At 37.1% G+C, this 16,624-nt stretch overlaps 1 protein-coding gene across 2 annotated transcripts in view; it reads right to left on the bottom strand.

Moving 5' to 3' along the window:
• Nucleotides 1–10,221, bottom strand: part of LOC131686731 (zinc finger protein 423 homolog) — a 241,361-nt gene extending 231,140 nt beyond the window's left edge. For both annotated transcript variants that reach the window (XM_058970665.1, XM_058970666.1), the window contains exon 1: nucleotides 9,877–10,221. In XM_058970665.1, coding sequence (XP_058826648.1) covers nucleotides 9,877–9,916 — 40 coding nt within the window. In that variant the 5' untranslated portion in view covers nucleotides 9,917–10,221. The remainder of the gene's footprint in view (nucleotides 1–9,876) is intronic.
• Nucleotides 10,222–16,624: the final 6,403 nt, after the last annotated feature.

Genomic DNA, 16,624 nt, shown 5'->3' with positions numbered 1-16,624 from the left:
CGGTTAAAATTGGCTTTGTAAATTAACGTTAAAAGTACTGAAACTCAAATCATAAGACCGCCACGAACTTATTCATTTTTTTTAGTGAAGCAATGTCACTTTTACGCATTGTGGCATACATAATTCACCTCTCTAACAGCTGTAGTACATTGAACTTACGTCTATCAGGTTTTTCTATATTTTGCATCCACGAAAACGCACCTTGTAGAAAGCTTTACCTCGTCATGACTCGTGTCTGTACCCGCGCGCCGATTCAAATTATTAATGGTACACTAACTTTCGTTCAAGTGTAAAGGTGGCACTCTCAGGGTGGCAAACATAATCAGCTCAGACTGACGACTTTTCTGGGGTGAAAAGCGAAAATATTTACACCCTATAGCGGGAAGCCGGAGTAATTGATTGACACCCGGCAAAATGCCATTAACTTATGTTGTCCCAGCTGTTGGGAAGATTCCACGAGTTTTAGGGTAGACTGTCGTGATTGTCCATCTATGTGGTAGCGTTGCAGCCACAGTAAGATGACCCACATTGCTCAATGCATGACATTTTCGGATCCTTTTTTTCGCTGTGTCCATTGCCCATAGAGCTGATCCAAGTTTATCGCGTTCGCCGCATAGCCCTTTTTCGGCACTCGACACTGGATGATGGGCACAGAAGGGCAGTTCTACCGAATATTAGCCCAACGGTATATCCCGCACTCATATTGGATATCATTCGAAGCAACACCGTACCAGCTTCCATATATCCATTAATTTTTACAATTTTAAAAGGGTCCCCGGTGACCGTTTGATTTGTTTTCCCGCGCTCTCGGTTCATTTATTATATTTTTATTACGACTTGGTCCAGCACTGGCGAGTTGGTATTGCCCGAGACCTAACTACGATGCTATAGACATGGTCTTTCCATTTTGCGCGTTCGGCAGCACACATAGATACACATATACCGACAAAAAATCGGGCACCATTGGTGTCAACTTCCTCCCCGCATGCCGGATGTGGAAGAGAGTGGCAGGTCATGATGATTGCCGCAAAGTGCCCTGAGACGCGAATTTGGAATGCAGTGAAACGAATAAAATACACAAGATACTTACTTAATACTTTGCTCTGGGTTCCACTTTTTGTTAGTCGTTTGTTGCAAGAGGATATTCATGATTATGCAGTCATTTGAAAAAATATGGCGACCCTTATCAATTTGTAAATTACACCGGGTGATAATTGTGAGCTCTCTTTCTCTCTATCTCTGTGAAGAGGATAATGCGGGTATCGCTCTGATACTGACTTAGAACATGTCCTTGTCATGGTATTGTGGTTTTACTAAGTCAACTTAAGGTTGGAGAGAGAATATCTTGAGCGTTTTTTCAAAACGTCATATCTGCAATGAGTTACTCTCTGTTTATACTTTCTCTTTCGATTTTTACGGCGTCACTATAACACTTTTCACTTATTTTACAGTACAGGTCGAAAGACGGTGGTTTTAACTAGCATATTATGCAAAGAGCTGAGGGATAAATGTTAAAGTGACCGAATTATTAACAGAAGAGAAAGTAAACAAAGAGAGTAACTCATTGCAGATATGACGTTTTGAAAAAACGCTCAAGATATGCCAAAATCGAAAACGAAAAAGCAGTGTTCGATCGTCATAAAAATCAATCAGCTTATGTAAAATGTTGTTACAGTACTGCTGATTGATTTTTATGAAGATCTAACACTCGGTGTGGAAAAAAACTGCTTTTTTCGTTTTTGATTTTTGCCGATTCACTCTCCAACCTTAAAATCTTGTACCATCCGTATACCATGTGAATAATTTAGGGGTGGGTATGGGTTATGAAAAAAATACACGCTTGTTCGCGGAGAATTGGTTGGGGTATGGTAATTATTCACGTGTACTCTTCAACGTATTCTTCTGCTTCATAAAAATTTAAAAAAATCATCTGTAGGATAAACGCATGAATTTTTCCTTAATTTTTTTTTCCAATTGTACAAAATTTCTGTACAACGAAAACAACGTTGGCAAATGTCATCACGGGAAAATCGGAAGTCGTGCAAAACAAACACTGACCAAAATTTTGCACTCAGGAACACTGCATCACTGTCAAATCCCATTTTTTTTGGATTTGAAAGCTTGTTGTTGACATTTGAGCTTGTTGTTGACATTTGAGAATTCATCAGTTGCTTCGATTGCTTTGATTTTGTGTTATAACGATGAATGCAAAAAAGAGTATTTTAAACGTGCAAATTGTAAAACCTTGTAATTTTGTTCAAAAATCAGTGATTATTGTTTCCGAATATTTCAGCGCTCACTTTCGTCCTGAAAAATTTTGACTAATTTGCCATTGTTCTACTTTTTCTTTTCAGAGCGATTTTTACATTTTATAAAAACCAGATTTTTTATGTTGCTGCCTCTTAAGAAATGAAGCAAGGATGCTGATACCTATTTAACCGCAACCCAATCACCGTAAGCCGAGTTACAATCGAAATAATTTGACTGGCTAATGAGATGAATAAGGGCTCGTCTACCCTATTAGGATATTATGCTGAAAAATCAACAACTTATCGAGACTAGAGAAGAACATTTCTCTCACGAATTCATCAAAAGAGTCGGCTCTTAACAAGAGCGAGTGAACCAAGTTACTTTTTAATGAGCTGAAATTCACTGCAATAGTGTTGGTCAATTGTAGTTTTAACGAGATATAAAGAAAACAGAGAGTCAGGGGGGAACCGTTCTTTCAGATTTCTGTCAGTCCTGTCCGCGAATCCTGTCGGCTAGTCAAACTAGGATCAAAACTAAATTCGCTCGCAAAAGTCTACCCACGGTGTGCCGGAAATCGGTTTTTAAAGAAAACGATGACCATCAATTCGGCATTCGAAAAATATAGTATCCAGGCACCTTCTCAGGTAATTTCGAAAGGATTCATCTGGTGCTGATAATACGCGCTGAATGCCGACAGAATTTTGCCAGAACTAATTTCGCTTTGCTCAATTGTTGCACACATTCTGCCGAGGCGAAATTGTTGTTTTCTGTAAATAGAACCTAAACTAAATTTTTCTACTTTTCCATGCTAAAACCTTATTTGATTAATTTAATATGTCCTACAATCTGGCAAAATTCACTAATAATGCAACTTTTTGTTAAAAAAACAATACTTTTAACTCAATGTTTTGACTTCTAACATTATTTTCTATATAATTTTGCACTTTTTTCATAAAAAAAAGTTTGTTTTCATAGGCAGCCAAACTTTGGCTATTCCAATACTCTATTATTCCAAGAATAAATTAGATATTACAAAGTAACAGAATATAGTAGGACTCATTCTTTGGGTAAACAATCATGTAAGGTTCATAACATAAAATACATTTTTTATTTATATTCATTTTTTTATTTACATTATTAGCTATTAATAAAATGGTATGTTTTACACATACCTACAAGCACGTAGAACATATTGATTTGATCAAGTGCGGTTACGATATGGACAAGTTAACAAAAATACAAATTTTGAAGTTAAACTCCAAAAGAACAACGATTTCGGCTCAAAAAATAAATCTACGGTATGTATATGGTATTTTCAAAACAAAAAGGTTTGAAATTTAATATTCTACAACTTTGTTGATAACCTCAACCATCTAAACAAGTTTAAATTGTAGAAATGCATTGTAAATATTTTTTTAATGACACCTATGTTCTATAACTCTATCTAAGGCCTGAAAAAGGTATTGCCACACTTTAATGAATTTGAAAATCTGACATTATTGGTTGAACTAAAGTAAAACTCAAATTTTGTTTAAATAGTTGAGGTCTTCAGCAAATTTGTTAAATATTGTATTTGTAACAATTTTGTTGAAAATACCGTAGATTTATTTTTTGAGTCGAAATCTTTGTTCTTTGGCGTAGCATCGCCCAAGTAACCATAAGCATTAAGCCATTGCACTATATTGGCTATATATTTGAACTAATGTTGCATTGAAACTCCATTACAGCAGTAACAATGCAATGAAGGTCTATATTAGCATCAATAATGCATAACTGCACTGCCGACATATAGCATTATCGCTTGCTCTATATGCGTATATAAAGCTGATATAACGCGTACATGCTTCAAGGATCTTTTAAGCATGTAAGCTTTACAAGTGCATTTAGTGCCATTATAGAGCAAATAAAAAGCCGATTTAATGCTATTGTAATGCTGTGGGTTTATTTTGTTATGCAACTCTTCTTGATGATTATATTCGGCATATTTCATTTCAATCGAACATGTGCAATATAGCCTAGGGAGCAAACGCAGCGCACTTACCGTGAAGGACGAGGCAAGGTATCTAAGTTCGAGACTGACTAAAGTAATTTTCGTAAAACATTCATATTATGTGAGAACGAAAACCCATTAAGGATATTCATTACGATGCATTAGAAAAGCGACAATTACGGTTTTAAACAGAACATCTTATTTTAAAACTTTTCCTTTTTGCTCATCATACCGAAAGGAAACATAAGAAATGGTTTCAAAACCATGGCGGACAGCAAACTAAAACTTTTTAATGGCATTAGTATTGCCAATATGTCTTTCAAAATTAACATTTGTGCGCTGGTGCTATATATCAGCATTAGTACTGCAGAAACGAGCTGTCAATCTCTGTACAGTAATAGCACTACATTTCGCCTTTTCTGGCATAATATTAGCATTATACCAGTATTTAGGGCTTCACGGCTCTTTAAGACAGCTTTATATGTGGATCTAAAGCAGATATTAGGCTACGTTATAATGCTTATTGGTTACTTGGGCGGTGTCTGCCGTAGCATCGCGTTAGCAGCAATTGGCAATGGTGTACTCACCGCACCGATCCTTCCTGGTTGGAGTTTCCTCCAATCCGGTTCGAAGGGTTCCGTATTCGGAGTCCAACGGAGTCCAACTATACGGCGTGAACTGATTCATGATTTATTACATGTTGATCATGATCTGGAATCGTGGTTGTGATTTAAATTACAAAATCAAAAGTCTGGATATTTTCTCGTGAACTATATCACAAAACTCAGAGTTTTACGCATGAATCCTTCAAATCATCGTGATATAATTCATGATTCCTAATATATTATTCACGATTCAATGATTCACAATATCATTTCATGGATACGTAAACTGACCTGATTCCTAGTCTATTAGTCACGACTAACCATTCGTGCTCGTGTAATAATTCACAAAATCATGAATTATTCATGTATTCGTGAACTGATTCATGATTCCTAGTACATGACATATTTCTAGTACATTACTTAATATAAATATGTCCAGCTGCTAGTGACCAGTAATTGGTACAAGCAGCCAATGTAATGAAACTATTAGGACTTCGAACATCACTTTTTCATTCAAGTGTGATGTCTGGATAGAAAACGAAACTACCCTGATCACCAAAAACACATTATAGAGACAAAAGTCATGTTCGTGATATAAGAACAAGATACTGCGAATCGGTCATACTTTTATGATCCAGTCCATATTGTCACCCGAGTAACAAAATCGATAGTGTGTGTTTAAGACGACACTAGGAATTCACGGCGGAAGGTTTGCAAAACTAAATGCAACACGTGGAAAATTTGACTGGTTTCGGAGCAATGACGAGATATGATGAGTTCCTTTCAATAGATTTAATTCGACTGTTCATTTCCACCTTTGACAAAAGTGGCCGACGGGTAGCAAAGCGATCATATGTTATGCTGGATTGGATCCAGCTATGTATTTTTATATTTACGTAGAGTGGATCTACACCTAATAATAAGTGCACATATATTGTATGTTTAGCTTTAACAGAATTTAAGTTTACTTTGTAAATTCGAATTTAAGTATTTAACATGACGGCCACTTTGAAAGGTAATTGCAATATAACATTTCATTAGATTTTAGTTGCTAAAGAGCAGTAGTTACATCCATCTATCGACCAGCTCCAGCTGGTTGAGTTTCCGACTCCATGGAAGGCACGTCTCGGTTGTGCGTTGACGACGAACCTAGTTCGAGGGTTGCTGGATCGACCTCGATTGGCAGATAACAAAGCTTGGTAATTGGACGACGTGTTATGGGTATGTCAACCCCAGCAACCTTCACAGTAGCGACTCGGACGAGGTCGTCTTTGCCGAGGTGAACAGAAAGCACTCTTCCCATGGATTATTTTCCGACAAGGAGGTTGTCATCACGAACTAATACGATCGCAGTTTCAGCAATTTTTGGTTCACAGTGGACCACTTGTAACGGAGCTACAACGTAAACAGGTACTTGTTGTTCCATCGCTTCCAGAAATGTTGAGTAAGGCACTGCATTTTCTGCCAAAGATCGAGCCGATTTTCGGGGATGTGGTCTAAATCGGGTTCTGGGGCTGCCAGAAGCGGACGCCCGAAAAGGAAGTGTGCAGGAGTAAGTGCTTCCATATCGTTAGGAAGGAAAAACATCATATCGCGTCATTGCTCCGAAATGAGTCAAATTTTTCCATGTGTTGCCTTTCGTTTTGCAAAACTTCCGCCGCAAACCATGTCGTAAGAAAATTCCTAGTGTCGTCTCGAACCTCCTATATCCCACTGGCCGGCGGTGTTATTATGAAAAAAGTTTTCTGCATATGGCCTAATCACCCCATGCCACAACAAGACTCGGGATGTAGTAGATGTTAGCTCTACTGATATTCCAATGACCCTTTTCAGAATAACAGAGACCTAGCGGTGCCATTTTCTCCTTGACAAGCTTCGCTGAGAGTTATAATACGGGTATCACACTTTTACCAGCATTATAATCAAACTTTCGATCCCTTGTCACGAAAGCGTGTACAAGGAATTGAAGCGTATTTAGTGTGTTAACTAAATTTATTTACTCGAGTGTAATGCAGAAATTTTTAAGGTGCCTCAGCTGTTTACCTTATACATACCTTGATTTAATATTAACAATAACAATAGATGCTTTTCCGTGAGCTTTAGTTAAAATTCCTGAGAGAAGCCCATTCCAATTTGTACTGTTTGTTTATACTCCCTTTGATACGATCAGTAAGTATATTAGACTACAACTTATTCATCTATCCTACATTCTCGGATGAAAAGCACTATTCTAAAAGCTGAACTAAAAAATTGTGAAAGAGAACAACCGAGAATCCGTTTTGGATCGTTTGGATCCGTCAAAACGGTTGTACAACAGACTAACCGATAACTTGCCAATAATATATGGAAGTTGGAAAAGACTTACCGTTATGCCTTTATATTCTCCTGTAAACACTTGTTCCCACTACACTCCCGACTTCCCAGTTTTCCACTATAACTTTATTCAGCGAAATGTGTCCTCCAGTCAACATCAGGTTGGTGTTTTACCTCAGTTCTAGTTCGAACTCCTCCATTGTTGATCCCAATCTCGCGTAAATCCGACTAAAAACGACAAGTTTCGACGATTGGCTACTCCCTGTCACGCCATTGAAGATACCTCGAATACTACTGAAGTGACACTTGTTGTGGCGGCCTGATTTTTTTTTGGTGGACATCTCAGCCTTTCGAATAGAATTCGAATACCGTATCTTCACTTAACAAATTCATTTAATTTAGCTTCGATGTTAGTTTAGGCATTCTCATTTTTAAACTGGAAAGCATTGGATAATTTCAAAAAAAATATAACCTTCGCCTTCGATGGTTGCTGCTAGCGAACTTCACAAGTAAAAAATCCGATTGTAACCAAAATATAACATATCACGATAAGGCGAAGAGAAATTTCGAATATCACGATAATAATGATACTACTTAACGAAAACTTCGAGAAAGTCATTAATTTTCAATGCTTGTCCATGTAAGGGGAGGACGGGGGGTCAAAAACAAAGGTTTTTCGGTCCACGTTGTATATGAATGGCCCTTTAGTAAGCTCTAGAATAAAATATCTCGATAACGTCCACACAAATTACGAAAATCAAGACTAAGATCATGACATCATGAACATAAATCATACTACAAGTGACTAAAATATTAGAAATCTTTATTAAGATCCTGAAATCACGAACATAAAGCACGCTTCTCGTCACCAAATTTAACAATAACGTGAAAAGATATTACGAAAATCGTAATTAAGTGATCCCAAAATCATGAAGATAGATCATGCTACTCTACCAGAAAAATCCGATAATAAACTGACGAATAAAGTATCAGGGTAACGTGATGAGAAATTACAAAAAATAGTGACTGAGCTCCTGAAATCATAGACCTCGTTAAACGGTTGGCTCTTTTACTTGATATAGTGTATCCCTAAATTATGATCAAGAATCATAACAAAAACTATACATGTCAAGGAAGCAACCACAGTAACCCAACCAAATATTCCAATGTTTTGGTGCGAAATAGGTTTTTGGAAACACGCATAGTTTCATGAATACGAGATTTATTATTCATAATTTCAGGAACGTGGCCACGGTTTTCGTAAATCGTTCAGTTCACGAAATTGTGATTTTTTTCATGAATTTATGAACGTATTTTTTCCGTGCGTAAGCTTCTATATTATGAATGTTTTCGACAAAGCTTACTTTGATCCAATGTGCGGCAGCTAGAATGTTGCGCGTGCATCAGGTTCATGAAAATGAACCCACATTTTTCTGATTCTAATTCCCGCGAAACAGAACTGTACGGCAGCAATAGGTCGAAAACTGACGATTCTGTTCAACGGGATTTAGTTTTTTTTTCAGTTCCATTCACGACCCATTGTGGAATATGACGCTTGCTCATCAACAGATATAGAAGAAGCAGCATCGGTAGTGGCTTCACTATGACTATACGCTGCTGGTAAAAGCAATAGCACCAGCTACGGCCAGGATATTCCGTCGGTGCGGTGCACGAGCACAGAGCGAATTCCCAAGAGAGACATGAACTTCTCTGTCTGTCTATGTTCACGTGTGTTCTGCTGTGTGAGTAGGAGTCTGTTTCCACTGCTCTGTTTGTGGAGCACTGCTGCTGCTGTTGCTGGTGTTGTTGCTGCTACTGAGGCACTTCAGTGCCATATAGTCAAGTTTTCCATTCTACTTTTCCTGATTGTTCATCTCGCTCTTCACGTTGGTGCCGAGTACCGACCGAACCGTGCACAGGGAGAGAGAGAATCACAAAGCCACCCAGTTACCACCCCCTCAGTTAATAGCAAGCAGCCCCAGCAGAGCAGCTCGAAGCCCTCTTTGCCAGCATAGTGTGTGCTACGGTCTGTTTCTCGATTTTGTGAAAATGTGTATTCCCAGTACAACCGCGCATCATACCCCTGGTTCACTCTCACACGACCTGTTCCCCCGGACTATGGTCGGGTCTCCACAGTCTGTATATTTCACCAATTTCATCTCCCGGCTTTTGGTCCCTTTTGCACTCGGAAGGCCCACTCTCTCACACTCGTTCGGTTGTCTTTCGCTTCGAGCGCTGAGCTAGGGCTCCCTCGACATTAGCCGGAGTTCTCTCGCTATATGTACGTTATAATAATACATTCATTTTCATATTGACGTTACTGTAATATGAACGTCTCTTGGGATTTGGCGGTCCCGAAAGAATTGCCCGTTCCGTTCCAGCAGTGTGAAAATGGTTATTATAAAAGTGTATACAGAATCAGGATACCGGGAGAAGGGATAGGATGTGTGGTCGTAGTGTCCGGACTGAATTGGAAATGGGATTCAAGCAACGAAACACGAGAGTCAGCAGCATTGGATCTAGCGCCACGAGAACGGATGGACGGACGAACAAGTGGATCCCTTGGGACTTTATGAAAGCAGCGGAAAATAACTATAGACTTTGCGGATCTAAATATACGCAGCAGGAAGGTTTGCTCTATAGCTTTCATAAATTTCAAATGAAGCTTGACAATAGTTAAGTTGACCAAGAACACGTAACTAAATGAAATTGACTTACGTTTAAGTGCACGAGGTTTAGCTTGTTTCCTTCTGGACATGTTTCCCTATCACAACGCACAATCCTACCGATACTCAACTATTGATAATTTCACATGTAAAGCACCCTCTCACTTACACTGCAGCTAGATCATTCAACGTCACTTGAAACAATTTAAACCAAAGGACAGCTCAGCATAATCCAATCACATGTTCACAACAACTCAGAACCATTCACTAGAACACGATTGATGAAAACAAGCTGTTCACACGTCGGCTATCCACGCCGGAATGTATGCTACAGCAGTGCTGTGCGGTGACAAGCTCTCAGCATCACCACACAACTTGGGAAGAGAGCAACGTTGATAATCAGGAGAATGAATTTGAATCCTTTCCTGTTTCATGGCGCGAAAATGCGACTGTCAAGGAAGCGGAATTTAACAATAATGAAACCGAAACAGAACCTCTCGAATGAACTCATGCAGAGCGTGCCATCATCGGGACCAGTCATCGGCGAAGGCAAAATAACTTCTCTCATGCGCAGTTTGGTCCCCTGCACTCACAGTTGGTGGGTATCCTTGCGGTGAATTTTGTTTTCCGAATTTCCCTCGTTTGGCCAGCGAAGGCTCTCTGCTGGTTGCTGTTGAATCTGATGGGCGCCTTTCTTACTTCCTGGAGGGTGGCGTGAAATCAAAAGAAAACAAATCTAGGCGGTTTCTCCGCGCCAGCAAATCAGCGGAATTTATTTTTGTAGGGCCCATAAGGTGGGAAACCGTAGGAACAACGATACGCCAGGATCTGCTACCTTGTCGAGGCAGGGGTTACATGTTCCTGCTGTGATACTTGGCACGTAAATATTTTCACAATTAATCAGTTCACACGGTGTGGCTGTGCACACAGGACAGTCTGTATCTACTTACGCCGTACCATGGCTGCTATTGGAAAAATTCGTCAAATAACGGTTGACTACGTTTATCAAACGATCTGCATATTGCCAGAAAGCTTAGAAAAAAAACTTTCTATCGAATACTGTATACAACTGATATTTGTAAAATATTTGCAATTTTCAGTGCTCCCATCTATGACCAACTTGTTGATTGATCGAAGTAAGCGGCGTGCGGTATGTATAAAGCAAAACCGACCTAATCCATCTAGCAGTGAGATGAGACATTTCTCACACATTTCACTTCTGGATAATTCATTAGTTCTCATAAGTAGACACCCAACTAGAGGCGGAGTACACACAGTTTCGAGTTCTGCACGAATAAAACCTCGAAGAAACTGAATAAATTATAGAAAATCAATGATGCAAAAGAAATTTAAAAATTATTAAAGCTAGAAAATGATAAAAAGTTAGCAAATTCATAAAAAGTGTAGAATAGTGTATAAAAATGAAAATAATAAAATAAGTAAATCAAATTATAATTAGTCATGATGATTGCGTTTCGACTTCGTCTCTTCAGAACCACGGAACAACCACCAGGGTTGTTAACGTGAAAGTCAGGTAAAATGATTTTTTCGTTCTCGGAGATTAACTCAAAAATAAAAGCGTTTTTCGAAAATCCAAGAATACTTATCTCTTCGTAATTAAATTTTCTACAACTAAGTATGCTTGGATTTTTGAAATTTTCCTTTCTGAAGCCTGGAATGTCTTTTGAAGCAAGAAAATGGCTATAACTCCGCTCTGACAACATGAATCGAAAATTGAAAAACACTGTTCGATGCGGAATTTCATGGGTAATTCAAATGTATAATAATATATACAACAATTATTTCGAAAATAGCATAAATTTTCATTTTCCGTCTCATAGTTTTGGATAGTTTTTCCCGTTTTCATTGATTCTTTTTACGCAGCGCATCGCTTTGTTTCGCAATGAGTTGGTGTGCGAGATGCACGGGTGGTTCGATGGCATAATATTGAAAGAAAAAAATGCATGCAAACAATCCAAACAAAACGATGCAACTTGACAAGTACAGAAAATAATAACTATTTTGGACTTGCATGTTACTATATTTCAGAATAGTGTTGAAGTACAGTATAGTGTACACTTTATTTACTAAATCGTTTGTTTCACTTTCAATGCCGGTTAGGTTGATAGCTATGAGTATACATATTGTGCGCGTTTCTGATATTTCTGCTGTTCGTATATAAGGAAAACCCGCTGATCAAATATTTGTGCTCATTTCGTTTTTGTGGCTTATTGTTGAAGAGTAGGTAAATGAAATATGATTTAGATAATACTCTTCTGCAAAGTTCTATTAGGTATAATAAATTGGAGCGGCGATACCAGAAGCCATAGACAATTAGTTCACAAGCAGCCAATTGTAAAGTCAACCGATAAAACAAATCAAAGTCACTTTCGACAAACTTTGTAGTTCACAGAAAACATACTTTGTAATGTTACATTGATTATCATGCACATATTAGGAGCATGCAAATAGATGTAAAAACAAATCATTTCGCAAACACGCGTGTTTTATTTAACGGATTTTTCTATGATTTTCACGTCAATTGAAAATTACTCTTTCATTATTTGAAAAACTAATGCATTTCTGCTTTTATATTCGGATGTGGTTGAAAAATACATGACGAGTAATATCATATGAATAAAGAGGTAAAATTATATGCCTTTTGATGCTCTAATTATGTGCGTTGATACGAATTTTATTTTCAATTAAATTTTCGATTCAAACTATGCATGTTTACAACCATGCTTGTTTGCAAGTCGTGTAAATTTCATCATATCTTGGTTTGTTGATTTCTAGTGCACAACACAATCGCAGGGCTAGTGCTACTGAATCTACTGTTCCAATAAATTTGTTCTATTGATAGGTTCTCTACGACTTCTGGCTATATTTGAAGAGTTGTATACAATAAGGTTCAAAGTTACACAAGCTCCTTCAATAATTTTGGGCAAGGTTTTGCCTGAAACGGGCCTGATTCTCGCAGATAAGCTGTGGGCCGTAGAAGAAACACATTTGACTCGGAATATTGTTCAAAAATCTTCCATCACGGTCGTGAATCATAACTGATTGCATGACTTATTTCTTCCTTATCCTGTTGATCGTCTTGCAAATCTTCCGCGCCACGTTCCTGATAGTATCTGCTTGTCGTATCCATATTTTTACGGCTGTTGTAAGTTTACTATTCCATTTTCTATTATGACTTGTAACCACTAATGACTGACGTGCAAATCATATTTTCAACATGTGTAAGAAAAATGACGACCCTTTCCAAATGACAGCAATAAGTAGCAACTTGCCACTAACCCAGTAACCGGCGTTACGATCAGCCGGCAGAATTGCAGCAATCGGTATTTTGAATAGATCGTTAATTTTTACAACACTTGGTCGCTCGAGGTGTTTGTCTGTTCTCTGTAGTAAAACTATTCGAAAATGAGTTACCGGGAATCACGTTTTCGTTATGAGAGAATATTCACTGCAAAATGTGATATTTATCAAATAATTAAAACTTAATATTATATTTTGTTATTTTTGTTGTCAGATGTCCAAAGATAAAAACGTGTAATAAAATATAATTCCAAAGCCAAAATGCTTATAACAATAATCTTCCAAAATGTAAAAATGTAGTAATCTTCGAGATAATTTAAATTTTGTTGCAATCAAACTCTCAATCTGACATTTCGGCCTGATCGACCTACTGATCATTATATCCTAACAGGTAACACGCCACCCTTTGGGAATATACCTAACAATTATTTGCTGACATAGTTTTGGAGTTTATTCTGATAAAATGTTTGAAATATTCTTAACGTTTTAGAAGTAGAACTGGAAAGATATACTCTTTTTTCGGTAACTTACACGGATTTAGTCGGCATGATTTATGATTGGCGATTCTACGTTGAAACCGCTCACAGATAGCGCTGGAAGCAAAGTGTTGCTGATTTGATTCTGTTCTGTCATAGTGCATATATTTTCTATAACATTGGTAAAAAAATAACTTTTAAACACCAAATCACCGATCAATTTGTTGATAATTGTTTATGAAAATGATGGAAAACCATCATTTTATAAGATGATCTTACATCTTGCGAAAAGGTTGTAAAACATAGTGGTTTCTAATATTATTCGCAGAGCTATATGTGTGCTGTTCCAAAATGTAATTTGTTGAGCATCGTAGCCGCCGCAACATCATTTCCAGTTTCTCCTAAGTTAAGCTAAACCTTCATGAGATGGTGTAAATTCATGCAACTCTCCGGATCACGCGAGGAAAGAATATATCTGGTTAATAGGAAAGTGTCAGCTTTGTATCATACACAGCCGATCCTTCTCTCTGATAGTCTTCACTGAATCTCCTACGTAGTCCAAAATATGAAGGAGTTTGACATTGGTACTGATTGGGTCTCGGTTTCAAGTTGGAACTTTATTTATGGAACGATTTTTGATAACCACAATAATACCCCGAATACATTTCGAAGAAATGTATGAGCCAAATAGTTGCAAATGGCTGTAATTTCAGAATAATTGCAAATAAAACTAAATTTCTTACTCGTTTCATTCACATTTTGGCAGTGGTAAGCTTTTTCCGAGAAGAAAATTAAGTTTTTGTTGTAAGCTACGACTCACTTGCGGGTGAAAAAAAGCAAACTGTATCACTTTACCAGTTCATGAGCTGAATCATAGGTGTCGCATGACTAATTTTGGTTTTGCCGCAAATCGCCAATAGACACATGGAGCTTTCTCTAACTGTGTGCTCCAAGTAATGTGAAATTCATTATAAAATGTATCAATTTGCATTAGATTTTATTTTACAGAAAATGTAGGCAGTATTTACAAGAGTAATAGTGTTTTTTCTTAATTTCAAACGTTTATTTTTATAGGGAAATGGTAAAAGGATATAAAATGAAAATTTGAAAAACGATGGCTAGAGCTTGCTTGGAACAAGCCAGTTCGTCAACTTATAAGAAATCCTGCAGTAGCAATGAGTTACATCTAACCCCTCTAAACTGAGCAATAAAAATATGCAGAGTTAGCATTTCTATTCCCGTCTCTTTTATTCTACTGTGATTTTTATGCATTTTCTAGTATATACTTCTAGTAGGCATGCAATGAGTGGATAGACCGAACATATCCAATGCATGAAATTTACAGCAGAAGAAACGAGAGGCAGTAGTATACTTTTCTATTATACTATCGGTGAATAAATATAGTTCTGCGTGTATACTTGGGCGTGTAAAGTATGCGAAGATTCGTACCACTTCAATACTCCATCACTTCGAGCTGCCTCAAATTATGTGATGATACAACTCACTTTTTAAAAAGTTGCGATTCATGTTATATGTGAAGGCAGAGTATGGGATTTTTTTTTAAATTTTAGAGCATAAGTGAACTGCATTTAGTTTTAAATTTGTTAAAAAGACCCAACAAAATCAATAAAATAATAGGTAGGTTATATAATTGCTCAAGAAAATCGAATTTTTACCGAGGTCTGGATGGCCGAGTTGCATATTCATTTCGATACAGTCAATCGACTACAGCAAATGTCAGTGTGTGTATGTACTGGGAGACAATAAATAATACCTTTTCTTATAGTAAGGTTTAAAAAGCTTCAAACGCCTTGCCTGTTCAGTATGGGACTCACTTTTGTGTCAAACATTAGGTCGTTTAGATCATCTGTGTACTTGTTGACTTCAAAAATACAATTGGACAGAGACTGGCGGAGAGTTGCCGTGAGTCATTTAGCTCCCGTCGATATCTGCTCCAATAGAGCTCGGCGATGAATACCCCTAAATCCGACTGAGAGTTCCTCGTTGCCGGAATTTTTACCGACACCGAGGTGAGGAATTCCAAGAAGGGCCGCCCGAAAATCTCCAAAATCGTTACCGACCATTTTATATTCCGATGAAACTATACAGGTTTCATCGGCATGGAAGACTAAGCATTTTCCGCAATAAGATAAGATTATTTTAATTCAACCGCAATTTTTTAAAAGGGCGTAGACGTTTCTATGCGCATTATTTTAATTTTTTTTCGGTTACTCTATTCTATACAGCAAAACTATCTGAGAACAAGTTATAAGGAATGAAGACTTCTTCACGAAAAAAATGTAGACTGAAAAAAATATTGTGTCATTTTTTACCAAAACAAAATCTCATATTCAAAATAAAAATTGCAAAAAAACAATTTTTCTTATTTTTTTTATTTTGTCAATAAAAACCTATAGAGAAAAGAAACATTTTGAATGTGATTGCGTGATGGAGAACTTATTGGTAAAAAAGTTCTTCTAACAATAACTTAATACATACTGAGTGACATACAAAACTGGTATCATTTTAAATCAAAATGCATTTAACAAAAATCTTCTAATATGTTTTCGAGATATTTAGAATTTTGCTCCAACAAAAACAAATAATTGGTGTAATTATGCCCTTTTTAAAAGTTATTCGCGTTACTCCATCATAAAATGACAATAATCTAATGTTCCAAAATAAGTTTTTTCAATGTATTTGGATCACGGAGAAGCTTTCAATAAACAAGTTTTCCTAACAACAACTTTTCACATATTTTTTTAATAATTCTTACTATTTGCAGTCAAACATACAATTTTATTTTTTAATATGATTCTAAACGCCATTTGATATATAAATGCTCATAACAAATTTTTTCGAAAATGTAATAGTTCTCGAGATATTTTAAATTTTGTTTTAAAAACCCAATTGTTTTGCTCTATTACGACCTCTTCTTAAGTTATTCGCGTTTCTCCATCAAAAGGAATAGGTTTTTCAAAAAGCCCGCAACTTTTCCTATAA

This window comes from Topomyia yanbarensis, chromosome 3 (genome assembly GCF_030247195.1).
Source record: "Topomyia yanbarensis strain Yona2022 chromosome 3, ASM3024719v1, whole genome shotgun sequence".
Lineage (NCBI taxonomy): Eukaryota > Metazoa > Arthropoda > Insecta > Diptera > Culicidae > Topomyia > Topomyia yanbarensis.
This window is presented reverse-complemented; position numbering and strand designations above follow the sequence as displayed.